Source organism: Miniopterus schreibersii, assembly GCF_964146895.1.
Source record: "Miniopterus schreibersii genome assembly, chromosome: 16".
NCBI lineage: Eukaryota > Metazoa > Chordata > Mammalia > Chiroptera > Miniopteridae > Miniopterus > Miniopterus schreibersii.
In genome coordinates, this window is record NC_138116.1 from 3965323 (window position 1) to 3986216 (window position 20894).

The window sequence follows — 20894 nt, forward strand, 5'->3', positions numbered from 1 at the left end:
CGGCCTTCACCTCCTGTCTGTCTGTTCATCTTTTTTTCTCCATGCCTCTGTCTCCCTCCCTGTGCCTCTCCTGATCTCTCTGCAGGACCCTCCAGTGGACATGGGTGGGGCTCTGGGGCCAGCCCTGCTGCTCACCTCACTCCTTGGTGCCTGGGCAGGGCTGGGCCTCGGGCAGGGCGAACAGGCTGTGACGGTGGCCGTGGTGTTTGGCAGCTCGGGGCCACCACAGGCCCAGGCCCGGACCCGCCTCACCCCCCAGAGCTTCCTGGACCTGCCCTTGGAGATCCAGCCACTCACCGTGGGGGTCAACAACACCAACCCCAGCAGCCTCCTCACCCAGATCTGTGGGCTCCTGGGTGCGGCCCGGGTCCACGGCATCGTCTTTGAGGACAACGTGGGCACAGAGGCCGTGGCCCAGATCCTCGACTTCATCTCCTCCCAGACTCACGTGCCCATCCTCAGCATCAGTGGGGGCTCTGCTGTGGTCCTCACCCCCAAGGTTCTCATCCAAGCTCGTGTCCCCTCATTCCTTGGGCCTGGAACCAGGCTGGGGCTGGGGGAGTGGGGCCGAGTCGGGGCCAGGGAGAGACTTAGGTCTTGGGAAGTTGGAACAGGGTAGGACCCACAGGGAGGTGGTGACTGAGGGTGTGATACGGGTGAGGGAGGAAAAGGCTGTGAGAATGATGATCTAGGAGGTAAACATTCTTGCGGCTTTCACATTTGTGCCTGGGTGAGAGGTGGGCAGGTGGCAAGCCCACGTCTGGCTGGGGTGGCAGCCCTGTGCTGCCTTCTCTGTTTCTCTGGCCTCCCTTGGTCAGGCTCCAGGCCCTGGGGCGGAGGGCCAGGTGGGCATGGGATCCGATGTACTTAACCTGCGGGAGAGCACCAGGGGCCGTCACTGTCCGAGGCGTGGGGGAGGCATGTCCTCAAAGAGCTGATACCCGGTGGGGAGAAAGTTCTAACCACATTCACCTGCGCTCACCCCTGGAATAAGCATTCTGAAGGAAAAGCGCAGGCGCCTCCCCGTTCCCTCTCCTCTGTGTTATTGAAGCAAAGCCCAGACAGCCTATTACTCCTGCCTTAAAGATTTCTGTGTATATCTTTACCAGATAAGGGCTTTAAAAAACCCCACTATAAATGATCACATCTAAAAATAATAAAAATTCCTTAACATCATCAAATAGCCAGCCACTGTTCAAGTTTTCCCTGTTGTCTCACAGATGGCAGAGATGTTTATTTTTGTTTGTTTGCTTGAATCAGGAGCCAAATTAGGTTCCCACGTGGCAGTTGGTTGATAGACTTCTGAGTCTCAGTCTCTAGGCTCTTCCTCCCTCTATTTTTTCCTTGAAATTTGTTTGTTGAAGGAACTGGGTTACCTACCTGTTCTGTAGAGTTTTCCCAAATTTCCTTTTTTTATTTTAAAAAAGATTGGGACAGTCAGAATGTGGTGAAATCTTGGAGGGGCCGCAGGGGCCGCAGGGAGCGGGCAGTTAGAGGGGTGGCGGGCACCAGCCCAGGCTCCCGCTGGCAGTGCCCTGGGCCTTGGTGGTGGCGGAGGTGGCGGAGGAGGACCCTTCTCATCCCCAGGGCGCCAGTCCTTTCCCAGTGACCCGTGGGCCCCACATGAGCTCTCAGCGCGGTGGCTCTCCACCCTCACAATTCTTTAGAAAAACACTGCAGCCAGCGTCCCATCTCAGGTTCAGAGTCAGGCGGTCTGGAGCAGCGCTTCCCAAACTAGGGAGCTCGAGAATCACCTCGAGGAGCTGGGTGAAATACAGATTCCCGGGCGCCACCCTAGCGATTCTGATCCAGCGGGTGTGCGACGCGCCCCCGATTTTGCATTTCCAACGAGCCCCGAGGTGACGCAGACGCTGCGCTCCGGCGCTGACCGGGTGGGCGCCGGGCTTAATTGCCTTAAAACACCCGCCAGGGGCTCCAAGGGGCCGCAGGGGTGGGGCGCCGAGCCTGGGGCGGGAGGGAGGTTTCGCCCGTCGGGGGCAGCCGGGACCCAGCCCCTTCCGACGTCCAGGCGCCCGAAGGCGAAGGGAGGGGCCGGCGGCGGGGCGGGGCCGCGGGGCGGGGCCGCGCCCCCGCCCTCACAGGCCCCGCCCCGCAGGAGCCGGGCTCCGCCTTCCTGCAGCTGGGCGTGTCCCTGGAGCAGCAGCTGCAGGTGCTGTTCAAGGTGCTGGAGGAGTACGACTGGAGCGCGTTCGCCGTGATCACCAGCCTGCGCCCGGGCCACGCGCTCTTCCTCGAGGGCGTGCGCGCCGTCGCCGACGCCAGCCACCTGGGCTGGAGGCTGCTGGACGTGCTCACCCTGGAGCTGGGCCCCGGCGGGACGCGCGCGCACACCCGGCGCGCGCTGCGCCAGATCGATGCGCCGGTGCTAGTGGCCTACTGCTCGCGCGAGGAGGCCGAGGTGCTGTTCGAAGAGGCGGCGCAGGCCGGCCTGGTGGGGCCCGGGCACGTGTGGCTGGTGCCCAGCCTGGCGCTGGGCAGCACCGACGCGCCCCCGGCCGTCTTCCCGGTCGGCCTCATCAGCGTGGTCACCGAGAGCTGGCGGCTCAGCCTGCGCCAGAAGGTTCGCGACGGCGTGGCCATCCTGGCCCTGGGCGCCCATGGCTACCGGCGCCAGCACGGCGCCCTGCCTGCCGCGGCTGGGGACTGTCGCAGCCACCCCGGGCCTGTTAGCCCTGCCAGGGGGGCCTTCTACAGGTGGGCACCTGCCCAGGGCACGAGAACGGTGAGGGGTGCGCTTCGGGGGGACCTGGGGGGCAGTGAGCTTGGTCTCGCTGGACACATCTCCCGGTAGCTGTGTGCCTGGGGCCCAGTTACCTCACCTCTCTGGGCCTTAGTTTCTTATCTGAAAAAAAGATAGGGGTGTGAGGGTGCTGTGAGAATGGTGGCGGTCAGTAAGTGCACAGCAAATGTCCCTGTCGTCAGTGGTGGTGAGAGAAGATGGGGAGGTCCCGCTGTCTGGTCCTGAGCGGGGGCTGCAGGTGGGGCTAAGGGAAACCCTGGCTTCTCTCCCCACCTGCAGGCACCTACTGAACATCACCTGGGAGGGCCGAGACTTCTCCTTCAGCCCTGGTGGGTACCTGGTCCAGCCCACCATGGTTGTCATCTCCCTCAACCGGCACCGCCTCTGGGAGATGGTGAGAAGGGGGTGAGCCCAGGGGCCCTCCGTTTCCTCTCACTTTGTCCCCAGCCCCTCTTGTGCCCACAGCTGAGCAGAGGGTCCCTTCTGTCCCTTATCCAGCCCCTCAGCCTTCAGGTCTCAGCTGAAACATCTCCAGTGGGAAGCTTCCAGGTCCCCAGGTTGGGTGAGGCACCTCAGCTCTGGGCTCCCACCACACCCTGGCCTCCCTCCACTACAGAGCTTATCTACCGCACTTACACGTAGTCCTGCCCCTGGAGGAGTAACCCACAGCTGCGCCCGCCGGGCTGAAGCGCAAACAAATAGACGGGAGATGGTGCCTGAGTAGAGATGTGTGCAAAGCATTATGCGAGTAGAGAAGAGCGGCAGGAATTAGTTCTGCCTTCGAAGGAGGAAACTGGGGAAGGCATCACAGAAGTTGGGACATTTGGGCTGGGTTGTGGAAGGTTGAGTAGGAGCCCACCAGGAAGGGATACTGACCTGGTATAGACAGAGAAGCAGGAGGGTTTGGGGCATCTTTAAGTGATGTGTTTGGTGGTGTGGAGATGAAGAAGAAGAGTGGGGTGCTGGGGGTGCTGGGTTAAGGACTTTATACTAAGGTCGGGAAGGTGAGTGTGGTGAGACAGACTTGGGTGTGGGCTTCAGGAAGATGCTGTGGGCCTGCAGCAGTGTGGAGGCTGGACTGGAAAACGCAGGGACTGGAGCGGGGAGGAGGCTGCAGGGAGCCAGCCCTCTCTTTTGGTCCGTGCCCAGCCCCTTGCCCTGACTCTCTAATTCTCCAAATATCCCACTTGAGGCCCTGCTCTGTCCTGCCCCCAGCAGCCCTAGGTGCGGGAGGGAGACTCTTGGCCCCGTCAAGCCCCACCAGAGGCCTCACCTAGAGGGTGGGAGCAGTAGGGCTGGAGGTCCTGGGCTGAGCCTGGTCACCCTCTGCAGGTGGGGCGCTGGGACCATGGCGTCCTCCACATGAAGTACCCAGTGTGGCCTCGCTACAGCGCCTCCCTGCAGCCCGTGGTGGACAGCCGGCACCTGACAGTGGCCACGCTGGAGGAGCGGCCCTTTGTCATTGTGGAGAGCCCCGACCCTGGCACGGGCGGCTGTGTGCCCAACACTGTGCCCTGCCGCAGGCAGAGCAACCACACCTTCAGGTCCGTGAGAACACACGGGGGCCTGGTGTGTGTGTGTGTGTGGCTGGCTTGTGTGCGCCCTCTGCTGGGTATGGGGGCGGGGTCCACATGCCGGGCTGGGCAGAGCTGCTGGCTCTGATTCCTGGCTTTCTCTCGGTGGCAGCAGTGGCGACACAGCCCCCTACACCAAGCTCTGCTGTAAGGGCTTCTGCATCGACATCCTCAAGAAGCTGGCCAAGGCGGTCAGGTTCTCCTACGACCTGTACCTGGTGACCAACGGCAAGCATGGCAAGAGGGTGCGCGGCGTGTGGAACGGCATGATCGGGGAGGTAGGCCTGCCCCGGGCCCCCCCGAGCCCGCCAGCCCCCCAGCTGTTCCTAGGGCGTTTCCTCCTGTGCTGGGACCAGCGAGGGGGGGACCCTGCTCCTAGCTGGCAGGGGAGGCTGGGCTGTTACTGACGATGCCCCCTGGGGCGGTTGGCACTGGAAGCGGAGCTCTGAGGGCCCCAGGTGGGATGGGTGCTGAAGGGGGGCTGGGGGAGGCTGGGGAGAGTGCTGCAGGCTGTGGGAGCCCTCCATGGTCCCAGGTATACTACAAGCGGGCGGACATGGCCATCGGCTCCCTCACCATCAACGAGGAGCGCTCTGAGATCGTGGACTTCTCTGTGCCCTTCGTGGAGACGGGCATCAGCGTGATGGTGGCGCGCAGCAACGGCACCGTGTCTCCTTCAGCCTTCCTGGGTGCGGCTCGGGTGGGCGAGGGCGAGGATTCTCTGGGGCGGAGGGACCCGCACGTGGGTGTGTGGAGCTCGGGTGGGGACGAGGAGCACGGTGGGCCCTCCGAGGGCAAGCACAGTGGCCTTGGGTGCCTCCTAGCCTGGGTGTAGCGTAAGGCGGGGGGCTGAAGGGGAGTGGGAAATGGTGGCCCCAGAAAGGCAGGTGGCTTCAGGACGTGCCCAGTGGGCTGCGAAGCTCACTGGGGCGTTGGAGAAACCCCCCAGGGCGTGGGAAGTGGTGCTGGTTTCTGACTGGATTAGGCAATCAGCATTTGTAAGGCAGCCCCTGTGCCAGGCCCCACACCGGGTGCTGGGATACAGCTACAGTCCTGGCCTTCCCAGAGTGGCCCGTCCGGAGGTCAGCTGGGACTTGCAGTGTGGGGTTGACAGAGAGCCACGAGGACAGGTGAGCCTCTCGGGCAGGAGCAGAGGAGGGAATCCGGCTCTTCCCCTTCCTGCTGTGTGGCCTTGGGCAAGTCGCTGAACCTCTCTGAGCGGGGTTCCTCAGCCATGGGGAAGGCAACAAACTCCACTTCATAGATGGGCATCCCATCAAAGGAGCAGGTGCTTGTGGCAGCAGTGACCCTTACTCAGGGCGACTGATAGGATTTGTCAGAGACCTCAGGGCGGTCTCCCCAGCTCCTTGGGCCATGACGTCTGTGTCAGGATGAGGTGTGAGACTTGATCTCTGAGAACTGGATTCCAGGCAGAACCACCAGCTCATCTGTGTTGGGCCAGAGAGGGGAGTCCAGACAGGAGGGTGGGCAGCGGGCTGGCCTGAGGGAGGAGAGCAGGACGGAGAAGATCCTGGGGCTCACTGATGTGGGTTTGTGGGCTGAGGCTCGGTTGCAGGCAGGGGGATGCGAGAGGGCCGGGAAGAGCATGGGTGTAGACATTCTTTCTCTGAGCCAGGGGAGGTGTGAAGCCAAAGGGAGATGTCCTAGGGTGGGGTGAGGGGACCCTGTCCCAGGGCAGATGGGGGGGGATGCTGGTGAGCCTGACCTCCCTTGGGGGGGGTCTCTCCTGGGGCTCTGCTGCTCTGAGAGTCAGAGACCCTCTGCTCAGTCCACGGGGCTTGACCATGTGGACCCACTTGTCTGCACCCCATCCTCTGGGCTGTGGGTGGAGGGCAGTGCCCAGGCCGCTGAGCCACTGCCCTCTGCTCCCAGAGCCCTACAGCCCCTCGGTGTGGGTGATGATGTTCGTCATGTGCCTCACCGTGGTGGCTGTCACTGTCTTCATGTTCGAGTACTTCAGCCCGGTCAGCTACAACCAGAACCTCACCAGCGGCAAGAGTAAGCTCTCCCCTGGGCCTGGGATGGGGAGCAGGGCCTCAGTGTCCCAGAGGGGTGGGTGCAGGGCCACAGGGGCCCCTCGGAGGCAGACAGATGCTGGGGGTGGTCTCTGGCCTTCCTACAGCACACAGGGGCCAATCAGATATGTGAGAGAGACAAGGTGAGCTGTCTTGCCCTGGGGTGGGGATGGCCAGGAATGGGGTCCCCACCCAAGACAGAGTGGGGACAGGAGCTGTGGAGTCCGGTGGCCTGAGAGCTGAGCCCTCTGTGCTGTGTCTACCCTCTCACCCCCAGAGTCTGGTGGCCCATCCTTCACCATCGGCAAGTCTGTGTGGCTGCTGTGGGCACTGGTCTTCAACAACTCGGTGCCCATCGAGAACCCCCGGGGCACCACCAGCAAGATTATGGTCCTGGTCTGGGCCTTCTTTGCTGTCATTTTCCTCGCCAGCTACACTGCCAACTTGGCTGCCTTCATGATCCAGGAGCAGTACATCGACACTGTGTCGGGCCTCAGTGACAAGAAGGTTCAGGGGCCATGGCTGTAGAGGGCGGGAAGATGCCCAGGGCAGGGGCAGGCCTTGGGTGGGACACAGGACAGTTGGGGTCAGTGGAATTTGACCTGGAGGCTGGAGCTGGGGAGCCTCGGGTGGGGGGCAGGGGAGAGATGGCTCAGGTCCACTGATGGAGTGGCCTTGGGTAAGTCTCTCTTTGTCCTGGCCTCGGTTTCCCCATTTGTAACACTGGAGTGGCCTGGACAGAATCCAAGAGCATTTTGCTCTCACTATGCAAGTGCAGACTATGGGGATGGTGTCGAGGGATGGGGCCGGGGGGTGGGTGAAGTGGTGCCTGGAAGGCTCGGGTGAGGGTCATGGATGGCTGCTGCCCTCTGCCCACAGTTTCAGCGGCCTCAAGACCAGTACCCACCCTTCCGCTTCGGCACGGTGCCCAACGGCAGCACGGAGCGGAACATTCGCAGCAACTACCGAGACATGCACACCCACATGGTCAAGTTCAACCAGCGCTCTGTGGAGGACGCGCTCACCAGCCTCAAGATGGGGTGGGTCCTCAGCTCTGCACTCACCTTCTGTCTCTCCCCACACGTCCCTCCAGTGACCAGACTCAGCTCCGACCCTTCCTGAGAGGCCCATGTTGAGGACGGTGAGGCTGAGTGGGGAGGCCTTAGGGCAGAGTGAAGCTTGAAGCAAAAATGGATGGTCTCATGTGGTCCAGATGTGCAGCCGTGTTGACCAGGGTTCAGCCTTGCCCTAAGGTGGTGGTTGTGGCCTTTTTGGGCTGGGCAGAGAGGGTGAGTCCCCTCTGGCCTCTCTGAGGAAGAGGGTAGGTGGGGTCCCTGAGCTATGGGAGGGGCTCTTCTCTCCACCCTGGACCAAGGGAAGCAGAGGATGCTCTGATCATCCATCTGTCCTGTGTTGTGGCCCAGGCCCGTCAGGCCCAGGTTTGCTGTCCCCACCCTGTCTGATCCCTGGCCTGAGGGCTCCACCTGTCCCTAGGAAGCTGGACGCCTTCATCTACGATGCTGCTGTCCTCAACTACATGGCAGGCAAGGATGAAGGCTGCAAGCTGGTCACCATTGGCTCTGGCAAGGTCTTTGCCACCACCGGCTATGGCATCGCCATGCAGAAGGAGTCCCACTGGAAGCGAGCCATAGACCTGGCGCTCCTGCAGTTCCTGGGGGACGGTGGGTGCTGCTGCTGCTGGGGGCTGGGGTGGGCCCAGGGTGGGCCGAGGAGCCTGTGGCGAGGATGGCTGTTCAACGGCTGGTCAGCATCACCACCATTCTCTGAGTCCCCAAGGCCTGTGGACAGGGAGAGGGCTCTGGGGGTGAGAGATTAGAGCAGTGTGTGTGTGTGTGTGTGTGTGTGTCTGGGGGCGGTATTTGGAGGGATTGGATGGAGACCTGGGGAAGAAATGCGTTTGCCGGGAGGGAGTGGGACATAGGACTGGGGGGACCCTGGAGGGAAGGAAGATAGGAAGGAGCTCGGGCCACACAGTGGGGTTGGGGGTGGCTTAACTCCTTTCTTTTTCCATCTTGAGATGACCTGGATAGTGCCAAGGATCTGCCTAGTCCCAGAGCTGAAGCCCAGGCTTGCCTTGGCATCAGGGGCTCACAGTGTGAGGGGTCCAGCTGAGCCTGCCCCCAAAACCCAGAGAGAACTTTGAGTTTAGAGTTTGAACCCTATTAGATAAATAATGGTCTGATTTCCCATCAGTGCCGTAGAGGAGTGAGAGTGATAACCATGCAGGAGCTTGCGATCTCCTCGGGGGCCCAGGCCTTCGTGTGTGCCCGGCTCCAGGCCTGGCGTGTAGGGGATCAATGAGCGTTCGATGAATAAATGAATGATAACATTTACCCAGACATTGGGCTGTCACTAGGCACGAGGGGGTGGGTATGCCAAAGGCTGGCACTGCTCACCCGGCCCCTGCCCGGGGTTCTTTTCTTCCTGCTCGTTGACGCCCTCTGCTTCCAGTTCTGTCCCTGCCTGGCCGGGCTCCCTGTGTGGTCCCATAAGGGCTGGCACCCTGGCCCCACACCCCTCCTCGCTCAGACTTGGGTGAGCACTGGGCGGGCCCTTGCTGAGCTGGGTGTGCCCCCGCCCAGGGGAGACACAGAAGCTGGAGACCGTGTGGCTCTCGGGGATCTGCCACAACGAGAAGAACGAGGTGATGAGCAGCAAGCTGGACATCGACAACATGGCCGGCGTCTTCTACATGCTGCTCGTGGCCATGGGGCTGGCCCTGCTGGTCTTTGCCTGGGAGCACCTGGTCTACTGGAAGCTGCGCCACTCGGTGCCCAACACGTCCCGCCTGGACTTCCTGCTGGCCTTCAGCAGGGTGGGTACTCACCCCGCCCCAGACAGTGCCAGCTTTGGGGGCACCAGCCCATATAAGTCAGAGCTAGCCGTGGCCCCATTTACAGATGCAAACACTGAGGGCTCGCCTGCCGGCATCACACGCCCGAGAGCTCCAACGGGCAGGGCGGCGCTCGGGAGCCAGGCTCGCTCCTCTCGGAGTCCTCCCTGCCATTGACAACCTGGGTGGCTTTAGAAGGAGCTCACTTTTGGAGCCTCAGAGAGCTGGGTAAACTCCGCAGCACAGGGCCTGGCACGCACGAGGTGCGTCACAAATGTCAGCCGCTTCCTAGGACTTACAGGTGCCTGGGCTGGTGGCTCAGAGGGGGGCGTAGCCTCCTGGCAGGGAGCGCGCTCACAGCGTGTCTCCTACCCTCCCAGGGCATCTACAGCTGCTTCAGCGGGGTGCAGAGCCTGGCCAGCCCCGCGCGCCCGCCCAGCCCGGCCCTGTCGGCCAGCTCGGCCCAGGCCAGTGTGCTCAAGATGCTGCAGGCGGCGCGCGACATGGTGACCACGGCTGGCGTGAGTAGCTCCCTGGACCGCGCCACGCGCACCATTGAGAACTGGGGCAGCCGCCGCGCGCCCAGGCCTCCCGCCTGCCCCGGCCACCGGCCGCCTACCCCCCGACGGCCCCCGGACCCAAGCTCCAAGGGCTGGGGGCCACCAGGCGGCAGCCGCGCCGCGCTGGGGTGCAGAACCCCGCAGCTCCTGGGCCGCCCCCCGACGCCAGGGCCGCCCCTGCCCGACGTCTCCCGGGTGTCCAGCCTGCAGGCCTGGGAGGTGCGGTGGCCCCTGCGCCCCCGGCGCTGCGGGCGGCGCCTCTCGGCCTCTGAGCGGCGAGCGCTCCCGGAGCGCCCCCTGTCGCCCGAGCGTTGCCACTACAGCTCCTTCCCGCGAGCCGACCGGTCGGGGCGCCCCTTCCTCCCGCTCTTCCCGGAGCTCCCCGAGCCCCAGGACCGGGCCCTGCTCGGGCCGGAGCAGCTGGCCCGCAGGGAGGCGCTGCTGCACGCCGCCTGGGCGCGGGGCCCCCGCGCGCGCCACGCCTCCCTGCCCGGCTCGGCAGCCCAGGCCTTCGCCCCGCCCAGCTCGCGGTGCGCCGCGTGTGCCCGCGGGGCCTGCGGGCGCTTGGCGCAGTCGGTGTGGCTGCCCACCTACCCAGGGGCCTGTCCCGAGGGCGCGTGGGCCGGGCACCCCGCCTGGCCGCACCGACAGCACGCCTGCCTCTACGCCCATGCCCACCTGCCGCTCTGCTGGGGGGCTGTGTGCCCCCACCTGCCCCCCTGTGCCAGCCATGGCCCCTGGCTCGCCGGGGCCTGGGAGCCTCCAGGGCGCAGGGGCAGGACCCTGGGGCTGAGTACAGGCTACAGGGACAGCGGGGGGCCGGAGGCCGGCAGGGCGGCCTGTGGGGCGCAGGGCTTCCTGGCACCCTGCGCCTGGAGGCGGATAGACAGCTTGGAGTCAGAAGTGTGAGGTGTGGGCTGCTCTGCTTCGGGGGCAGCTGGACCCCCCACCTGGCACTGCCAGGGTTAGGGGCAGGCAGGCTCGGGCTTTTCGGACTTTTGCCGTGAAATCCTGGCTGTGGAGCCCCAGTGACAATGTCCTCCACCGTCAGTTCAGTGACCTCAGCGGCCTCGGGTCCTGGCGTGGGCTTGGTTCCTGCTGTCCTCCCATCATGTCAAAACCTTCCCCCAGGACCTGGGGTCACAGGGAGCAGTGGGGTCTCCCCGCCCTGCCCTGCCCTTAGCCAGTGCCGGGTCATGGCTGCTGGGGGCCTGGCGTGGGAGCAGGGAGGCTGGAACCCGGGGCTGGGGCAGGGCTGTTCCACCCCTCTGCTCCACTGGCTGGAGTTTCTTCTCAGAGCGTTGGGACATTAAACACAACTTTTACAACCCACTGGTCCTGGCTTCCTCATTCTGCCTCCTTTGGACAATAGGAGCACCCCGGGAGTATCCCAGGCCGGGTGCCTGCCTAGAGCAGGCTGGCAGCTCCCTTTGGGCGAGTACCTGGGAGGTGAGACCCAGAGAGGGCGCCAGGGGCAGAAGCCGCTTGGTATTCAGAGCCAGCACCCGCCCACCCTGGTGCCAGATGTGGCAAATGTGCTCAGCACGGGGGCTCTGGTGGTGATGGATGGAGTTTATCCTTCAGTCTCCTTTAAAAGAGAAGCTGGCACCAGGGGCTGTGGGTGTCCTTTCTTGCCAGGGGCCCGCCTGGGAGCCGGACAATGTCATGGTAGAAACGGTAGAGGGAGGTCTATTGTGGGGAGTCTGCTGGACTCTCCTTGGCCCTGGCAGGCCGTATCCTTTCCATGATGGCTGTGCAGGGCTCCGGACTACCTGCTGGTTCTGGAAGCCTGGCACAGGTGGCTTCCCAGGCTGGGGACAGCTCAGCCTCACTGGGGCTGGGACTCCCCTGGAAGGAGGTCAGAGAATCAGCCCACAGTCTCAGTCCTGCCCCCTCCCTCGGGGCTCCCAGCCCTACCTCCTTTCTCTGTCGCATGTCATCAGCCCTGGGCCTGATGGCTCTTGCTTACAATTCCCAATGTTTCCACATCTGTGATTCCATTTACCTCCCACAATGACTCTTTGAAGCAAGCAAGCAGCACTCACTCGGCCATTCATTCCACAAACACACACCATGAGCGTGATTGTGGCCATCGGGCCCTTTCTTAACTGCAGAGCATGTGAAGCCCGAGGCCTTGCTGTCCTCGACAAGTTCAAGTGCAGTGAGGCAGGGCAGAAATCAGCTCCCTGTAATAGGGAGGAGGCTGGGGAGGGCAGCTGGATGCCAACTCTGTGTGCAGCCCCTGCCCAGGGCCCTCCCCTACACAGCTCCTCACTGGTCCCCTCTTCAGGCTCCGGAGGCTCGACTGCTGGGACTGGGCCATGAATGAAAACTGGACGTCTTTAGTTGGGTCTTCAGAGCTGAAGGGGTACAGTGTGGGATATTGCTAATGCCCTCCCATTCTTGGCTAGAGAGCCTGATACGCCCAGAATGGGTGGCCTGGGCCGTTACTGTCCATTTCATCTTCTCTGCCCGATTTCGTGTTTCATGGACCCAGGGCCAGGACTGGGGGCTCTGCCTCGGGCGGCGCGGTGAGTGCCGGCTAGACCCGGGAAGGGAGCCTGAAGTTGGTCGCAGCCACGGGTGGTGAGAGGGTCCTTCCCGGGTCCGAGCGCAGCTCTGGGTGGAAGGCTGCCGCAGGTGGGGTTGGGAGGAGTCACGAGGTCCAGGCAGCTCTCTGCTGTGCCCAAGATCATTAATAACCAAGAACTGGAAAGATAATTAAAAGCCAAATGTGGAACTGAGCCTGCTGTTGGCTGGCTCCAAGGAGGTGCCAATCCTGCTCCCGAGGCCAGGCTCTTGGCTGCCTTGTTCCTTCTCTAGGAATGAATTCTGGGGACAAGTGAGCCTTATAGAAAGTAGGGACAGGAAGGACATTCCCTGCAGGTTCAGAGCTGGCTTGGCCTGGCTCCCCAGCCTCCTGCCCCTCCGAGGGGGGACCGAGGGGAAGGGATGGTGAAGCCTCGCAGAAGAGGGGGGAGCTGACAGAGGCCGTAGATATTCAATTATCATAAACAAGGGCCTGTGTAGCAAAGAGCAAGCAGAGTCTGCCCAGACAGACTCCCCAGTGCTAGCCTGTTCTGGTGGGACACAGGGAGAGGCCCTTGGTCACTTGTCTCAGGAATAGGACATTTTTACTATCTCGCCCTGTTTCTTCCTCCCGCTGCTGTTGCTGTTTCCTCGCCTGTCTTTTCTGAGCAGCTCATCTCCTTTCTCCTGGGAGCCAAGTGTGTGTGGGGAGGGGGCATCAAGCTTAGGAAAGAACGGGCACAATGTCCTTGTCAGGAGACCCGACTTCAGCCTGGCTCTTTGAAAGGGGACGGCTGTCCTTCAGTTTCCTGGGGGGGTTGGGGAACCAGAGACCACTCTCCCAAAGCCCTCTGGATCCTGAGAATTCATTTCCCATTTCTGAATTGTAGCGGGCAGCTGCTACCAGGAGGCACTTGACTAATTAGGAGGCTAAGAAACCAATTAGGTGCCTGGGGACGCAAACTGGGGGTCCTCAGTGAGTCTGGGGGCCTGTGGCTACCAGGGCAGTTATGGCTGGTATGTGACAAGGGAGGGGCATTCGACACAGAAAAGCTTTATTGAGTTGTGCTGGGCACTAAGCTCGGTCCTTTAGTTCCCAAAACCCACCAGCGGTACAGGTACTATTATCTGTTCCACACGACAGGCGGGCACGGAGGCTCACAGCCTGCGAGGTGCACACTCTCGGTCCCTAAGCGATGCCGCCAAGGTCCACTGGGAAAGTTCCCCGCACTGTGCCTGGCGCAAAGCAGGCACTCAGATGTTACTTCTCCCTCCCTGCAGTCCACAGCATGAGCCCCAGCCCCCCAGAAGGGATGGCAAAGCTCCCTCCTGCAGCCCTGGATCTTGATCTTGGAGGAGTTGGCTTTTCAGTGGCCATTAGCACAGGTGGGCCAGATATCAGTCCTGCTCAGGAATCCGGCCCCCGGACAGGCATGGTGCCAGCCTTCCGCTTGCCCATGGTCTCCCAGCCCTGGAGCCTGGCACTGCCTGGCTCTTGGGCTGGATTCCTCTGAGGTGGGGGCAGCCTGTCGTCCTCACCTCTGTGACTTTAGCCCCAGCCTGTTGCTGAGGCTGCTCCCAGCCCCTATGTGGCAAGAACTGTGTGGCCAAGGGCCCGGCAAGGTGCCCACCGCCCACCTTCCACGACTCAGCAGTGCCTCCCAGCCCGTCACCTGCCATCTGCCCCATCCATAAGCCCAAAGCCGCCTCTCTGGCCTCAGGGAGGAACAGGCAGCAGCTGGCGCGAGGCTCCAGGCTGCAGCGGGGGACAAGGCAGAGCGCGGGCTCCACCTCGACCTGGCCTGGCCTCGGGGCTGGCTGGGGCAGTCATGCTGGGTGAAGGCGGCCGAGTCTTCATGCTCCACGGCAACGCCTGTACCTGCGCCAGGCCGGGCTGGCAACCCCTTCTGCCTGCCCCCGCCACTCTATACAGTGGAAACCAGGACCCAAGTGCCCACTCACCAAGCGGATGTAAAAACAGACCAATGTGCTCAACGCACATGGTGGGACCTGTCCTCTCACCCCGGCCCCGAGCCCTGCGGCTCTCCGCAGTAGAGGGGGAGGTGACCCCATCCGGCCTCCAGCGGGACAGACAGCAGGTGAGTGTGGAGGACAGGAACCCGGACTGGTGATGGTTAGCGCCTGCCTGCCATCAGTGACATGGTCACCTTGGGCCAATTCCCTCCAGGAACCAGGCTGCCCGGCTCGGAGGGGAACTTAGCCACCAGACTCCACCGCTGTGGCTCCAGATTGTCACATAAATCAACCTGGGCTTTATGACGCTAATAAATTCACATTCAAAATTTGGTGTGGAGCTTGGGGAGGCAGGATGATTTAATTTGCTTTGTCCTTAAGCAAAAGGAAACATAATTGGAGAAGGGTAAGTACAGATGTTTTAATTGAGTTTTCAGCGAACAGTGGGGCAGCTCTAGGGAGGGCCTGAGCCACTGGGGGCTGGTCCACCTCAGGGCCCTCCCTGCTCAGGGTAGGGACTCCTGGAAAGAAGCCACCACAGCAGGTGCAGAAGGCGAATGGAAAATGATGACGCACGGGGCCAAGACGAGACTGAAGATGTGTGACCACATGTGAGAGAGCAGATCACGGGGTTCTCACAGGCTAGGGCTGCTGGGGCCAAAGGTGGGGGGTAGTGCTGCCCCTGGACTCCCCACGTTCCTGCTAGTCCCACATGTCCTTCTGCCCTCCTGACACCACCATAGCCCCAGGACACCCAGTGTCGCCACTCTGTCCAAGGTATGAAGCCGGTGCAATGCAGGGGGAGGCAGCAAGGTTCCCTAGTGAGGGCTGAGCAAGGCACTGAGATCGAAAGAGAAAGGGGCAGGGGCCTGAGAGCCCAGCGAGAGGCAGCTCCTGGCCCAGCAGCTCTGGGCTCCAGGACCGGTGGGTGCAGGCCTGGGGCTGGGGCAGCCGGGGAGGGTCAGAAAGGAACCCTGGGCCCCGCAGCAGAAGGCACATTGAAAACGCGGAGTTCATCAGTCACCTGTTTCCGGGGAAGGCACCCCGAGGTGCATGCATGACTGTGACTGGGAGGGGATCGCGGAAGAGCTGGCTCGGTGGATGGGAGCCCGACCCTCCTTCCGTGGGAACGGGGATCAGTGCTACATCTCATCCCATGGCGCCCAAGGGACGTGTAGTGTGTCAACACTGAGCACCCACAGCCTGGCTGGACAGGGAGACCCCTTTAGTGCTGGAGCAGGGACTGGGAGCAGGCCTGACGGCTCATGGGTAGGAAACACGGAGGCTGCTCCCTGCTCCATGCCCATGGCACTCCCACATCCTGAGTGGCAGGTGGGGGCAGCTCCCCTTTAGTGTCTTATACACTGCCCCCCGAACTGCAGGAGGCCCGAGAGCACAGCGGGGCAGTCAGAGAAAGAGGAGCCCCTTCAGGGCTTTAAACCATTGTACCAGCTGCTGCGCCCGTGGAAGGGCTGCTCCAAGTCATCGCAGCTCAGCAGCCAACAGGAGCTGGCGCCCACAGCAGCGCCCCACAGCCCTGGCCTGGGGCCCCTGGTGCGGATTAGCACCTTCTGTTCCTGTCATCAGGGCAGGCCAGGCCCTCCCCTAGGAGTGGCACCAAGTCCGGCGGGAAGGTGGGCCCTGCTCATCACTGGGGGGCCCAGCGGGGAGGGGATTGGGGCCTGGGGTCCATCCTGAGGCAGCTTCTAGGGGAGATCTCCCAGACGAGGATGCAGGAGGGGCTGGGAGGGCAGAGGAGATGTGGTGACTACTATAAACAGTGGCAGTGCAGGCGCTGCATCCCCACCGTGCAGGGAGAAGAGCCACCGGGTGGCGGGGTGGCGGGGCGTGTGCGTAAAGCAGGGGGGTCCATTCCGGGATCCAGTCCTGGAGTCTGGGAGAGCCCCATGCCTGGTGGGAGGAGGCCGCCCCAGGCTGAGGTGAGGTGTAGGCTCTTGGAAAGAAGCTGGGGTGGGGATGAGACGCCCAGCTGGAGGTGTGCAGGGTCCCCTGCATGAGCCCACGCCTCGCCTGCCCTATGGAGACTTGGGAGGCAACTAGGTCTCTGCAGGCAGAGGGGACGACGTGGGGCCAGGCCGGGGCCCCCAGCCCTCTTGTCAGCAGACACGCCTGCCATCAGAGCCTGGTCTCGCTGAGGACGATGTTGGCGGTGACGAAGAAGAAACAGGAGAATGCCCAGAGCAGCACAAAGCCCACCCAGAAGGTGTGGTGGAAAGGGGACCTGTGCTTGTTGACGGCCCCGGGGCCGAAGGCCAGCTGGCTGTCCTTGCGGCAGTGGTACACCAGGAAGGCGGGGATCACGTACTGGATGCCGGTGCCCGCGTAGGCCCCTGTGATGCCCACCAGGGACTCCAGGTCGTGGGTGCAGAAGGCCACCAGCACCGGGGGCAGCAGGGTGATGGTGGGGAACACCACGCGGTCCACCACCCAGGGGTACGTGCCGCCCTCCCGGTGGAAGAGCGTCTTCCAGTTGTTGCGCAGGGTCACGGCGATGATGGGGAAGTTGGTGCTGATGGTGAACACGGGGAAGAGGCCCAGGAAGAAGCGCACGGCGGCCACGCCCACGATGTCGCAGCTCGCGAAGTTGAGGGTGTACATGTCCAGGAGGCTGTCGCCGCGGAAGGAGAAGATGGCGGTGAAGGAGAGGAGGCCGTAGAAGGCCAGGATCAGCACGTAGTCCAGGAAGACCAGGCGCGTGAGGTGGCGCTTGGAGGAGACGGGAGTGATGAGCGACGGCAGGGAGTGCTGGCACATGAAGGAGTACACGCACACCCCGAACAGGTTCCGGACCCCCGAGAGGCTGGCCAGGGGCGGGTGCCCCTCCCCGTGCCCACGCCCGATGCGGACCAGGGCCAGCACGATCATGATGGCGAAGGCTGGAAAACGAGAGGGGTGTCAGGCGGCGGAGCAAACAGCCCCACCCAGGACAGTGTCTGGTCTGGGGGCGCCTGCGGGGGGTCAGAGCTCCAGGAGCAAGAGCTGTTCAAATCACCTGACTCTGAGGGCCACATTCTGGGGCAGGCCAGCAGTGGCTACTAAGCCTATGAATGTCCATGGGTGCCCTCTCCATGTCCCGTTCACCCCACACACCAGCAGATAAAGGGCTGTGTCTCCGGGTAGGAGGGCGGCTCTCGCTGTGTGCTCCTGGCCAGGCTCTGCCCAGCTCCCTTACCGGGGCTCTCTTGGGGCCCTGCCAGCTTCCTGGCCCGGAGCAGTCCCAGGTTAGGACTCCTGTTTGCTCTCTCTCCCTGGGTTTAGGAAATGTGTGTCTGGAAGCTGGGGAGAGCAGAGGAGTAAGGGGCATAGGACATTTGGGAGGAGTTGTCCTCAGATGGCCAGGGCACCTGAGGGGACATCTGAGTGGGCATGGGAGTGTGCCCGGCGGACACCAGGCAGGAAGGTGTCTTTGGTCACTCAAGGGAAGAAATGGCCCTGAAGGCTGCTGCTGGGGAGGTTTACAGCACGTGGCTCTGCTCTCCTGGGCAGTGACCCACAGGGTGGCCTGCCCCGCAGAGGGGCGGCACTGGCCGGGCCTAGGGGTCCCAGGACACCGAGAAATATTTTGATAAAGGCTCAAGCTAGAACAGAGCTCCTAGAACCCTGGAGGGGTCTGTGCCATTGATGGCCCCAGAGCCAGTGCCTCCTTTGCAGGTGCTAGAAGGGTACGAATGCAGCTATCGTGGAGGAAGGGGACGCATGTCCACTAGGGCTGCACGAATTCAGAGCCACAACGCCAAGAGCTCAGCGCGGAGCCCAGACTCCTCCTTGCTGTTCTCTGAGCCCCATGCGTGGCTCTGGATGTGACTCATGTGAGGCAGAACCAGAGAAACCCTCAGCTCTTCTTGCTCCCCCTAAGGCGCACAAGGCCAAACTGCCGCCATCACTGTCACCAGCGGGGCCTCTGAGTGTGTGCGCTCTCTGTACAGGGCTGAGCACAAGGAGAAATAATTTTGTGTGGGTTCTTGGGGGCTCGAGTGGCTCATCCTTCCCTGGCCATCACCCTCCCATCCGAGCACAGGCTGTGGGTCGAGGTGGGGGCCCATTTCATTTCCCAAGAAGACAGGACAAACTGGGTCTCTGGCGGGAGGTGCTCCCTTTGAGAGAAATGAGAAGCTCCCTGCACAGATGTGCTCCCCTCCGAGAGCATCCTGGCCCCTGCTCAGTCGTACCTCAGGCCAGCAAGACGCCCTGAGAGGCTGGTCTTGCCTGATGATAAGTCACAGGAAGGAGTCACTGGGTTTCTGCTGAGGGAGGGGATGTGAAGCCAGTCTGACCCCCCAAACCCCCCTGCTGGGCAGCCCCTGCGGTTTCCTGAGGGTTCCAGCTCCGCCCTCCTCCCCGCGGAAGCAGAGAAGGGTGTAGCAATAAGCAAGTGCCGGGGCTGAGGTTCTACCCTGGGGCTAAATTATGTATCCCAAAGGACTCGGCGCAGAGCCCCCCCTTCCCAGTGTGTCAGGGGAGGAGGTCGTTGCTAAAGGGCAGGCGTTTGAGTCTCTGAAGCAATCAAGTCTTAAGTGTGAAATCAAGAGTTCAGGTCTCTCCATTCTTCAACTTTCTGCACTGTGGCAGGTGGCACCTGGGAGGGAAGGGCCTCCATTTCTCATCCCTAAGCTGTCACAGCCTGCTCAGTCTGTCATCGCTGGGAGACGGAGCGGAGGGGCCGCTGGCTGCCGGCGGACTAATCTTCCCAGAGATTGGAAACATAACACTTGAGCACTGTCACCTCTCCTGAAAGCTGTCAACCGTTTCCTCTTGTTATGAATGGTCTACCCCACAGTCTGAAGCCCTGACCCCCAGTGTCACTGTACCTGCAGATGGCGCCTAGAAGGAGGTAAGAAAGGAGAGATGAGGTCGTAAGGGTGGCCCCGTTCCGATAGGACCTTATGAGAGAAGGGAGAGACGCCAGCCTGCTCTCACCCTGCACACACAGGAGAGGCCACGTGAGGACACAGCAAGGAGGTGGCTGTCAACAAGCCAGAAAAAGAGGCCTCACCAGAGACCAACCCTCACAATACCTTGATCTTGGGCTTCCAGCTTCCAGAACTGTGAGAAAATACACTTTTGTTGTTTAAGCTGCCAGCCTGTGGTGGTGTGTTATGGTAGCTTGAGCTAAGACAGCTCTTAAGCAGCTGCTGGATCAGGGAGAAAGCACGGAGGGGAGAGTGGGGGGACGAGGGAGTTGGTGCTAAGATAGCGGCACTTGAATTGCCCTGAACTGAACGTAAATTCCCACACGCTGGGCCTGCCATGAGTCACGCCACCTCTGCAGATGTGGCCGCCGGACTCTGTCCGAGGCTGAGGCTACCCTGGCCTTGTGAAGCCCAACTCTGCAGGGGCACGCCTGTAACCACCGTTGGTCAGACACCTCAACCCACCAGCTCCTGGGCCTTATCTTCCCCTTCCCCTGCCACTGTCCGGGCAGTTGGCCCACCGCCCTCCCAGGTGGAGCAGGAGTCTCCCCCGATGGCCAGGGGAGTGCTTGTCAGCCACATGCAGAGCAGAGGAGAAGTGCAGCCCAGAGAGAACGGCCTTCGCTTGGGGCCAGGCCGAGCCGTGAGGCCAAGCCTGCTGCTGAGGAAAGGGGTCACTTGTGACAGGCAGCTGAGTCTTCAGCAAACTTTAACTAAGTGTCCACTTTACCCCAAGAGCCTTAAGATAGAAACTCCGGGTTCCTCTCCTTTAAACCGACCCTGGGAATTGAAGAGGGGACTTTTAGAAAACCAAGAATAAAAGTAGAACCAAAATGAAACATATATCTAAAGGTTTTCCTGGATCCTCTCCACTGGCTGTGTGACCAGAGAGCTGGATGCTTAGCAGCCCAGGAGAGCCCTGGATGGTGGCCCAGAGGGAGGGTGGGCCCCGAGCACAGGGTTGGCGTGCTGCTCAGAGAGGCCGGTGGGCACTTTCATTTTGGGAGGGGGTCCTTCCCGGCCCTCTGAGGAGCACTAGTTGAGTGAGGCTGTGAAGGAATTCATGCACTGAGCTGGCACACTGAACCAACAGGCTGTGAACAGATGGCCCAGACACACACAAGACCCCTGGCTGTTGGTGGTGACAGATCACAGCGGTCCCACCAGGAGATGCTCTGCTGAGATCAATCCTGGATCTGCAGGGGAGTCAGCCAAGTGGCCACAGATAATTCCGGGGACAGGTGAAATCAGAGGGCCCTTATGTTCCCTCCCAGGTGATGGTGTCCTCCTGGGGACCTTCTGCCACTTGGACCACCACAGCTGAGTCCCACCTCTCCCCCCAGTTCCGACTAGAAGACAAATCTGGGACACTTGCCAGGGCAAGTGGGAAGAGCAGGGCCGAGAAACTTCCTGAAGCAGCTTGAGTTTATCCACAAACACTGCCGTCAGAGGACGCGCCTGGCCCAGTTTGAGTGGAGTGAGAGACGGGGACAGTGTATGTGGTAGCTGCTCTGAATATACAATCAGAGGGGAGGCAGCCCTGTGGGTCCTCAACAGCCCAGACGCAGACCGAAGAGGGTTGCTGTGCTCCAGAGCAGCGTTTATTAGAAAGAATCAGTTTTTTAATAATGCCAAGTGGGGCGCCCAGAGCTGAGCCAGCTGTTGGTGTCCCCAA

General features: G+C 61.9%; 2 protein-coding genes across 3 annotated transcripts in view; one reads left to right on the forward strand and one right to left on the reverse strand.

The window, feature by feature from the left end:
* Positions 1–100: 100 nt before the first annotated feature.
* GRIN2C (glutamate ionotropic receptor NMDA type subunit 2C) lies at positions 101–10694 on the forward strand (the record flags this gene model as incomplete). Its single annotated transcript, XM_081162367.1, has 12 exons — positions 101–499; positions 2117–2715; positions 3041–3155; positions 4094–4305; positions 4448–4613; positions 4871–5024; positions 6229–6354; positions 6649–6878; positions 7251–7411; positions 7866–8053; positions 8975–9207; positions 9606–10694. 12 exons carry the CDS (start codon positions 101–103, stop codon positions 10692–10694), a joined length of 3672 nt encoding a protein of 1223 aa, XP_081018493.1.
* Positions 10695–14626: 3932 nt separating this feature from the next.
* TMEM104 (transmembrane protein 104) overlaps positions 14627–20894 on the reverse strand; it is a 45318-nt gene continuing 39050 nt past the window's right edge. For both annotated transcript variants that reach the window (XM_081161279.1, XM_081161280.1), the window contains exon 10: positions 14627–17185. In XM_081161279.1, the coding sequence (XP_081017405.1) occupies positions 16425–17185 (761 nt within the window). In that variant the 3' untranslated portion in view covers positions 14627–16424. The remainder of the gene's footprint in view (positions 17186–20894) is intronic.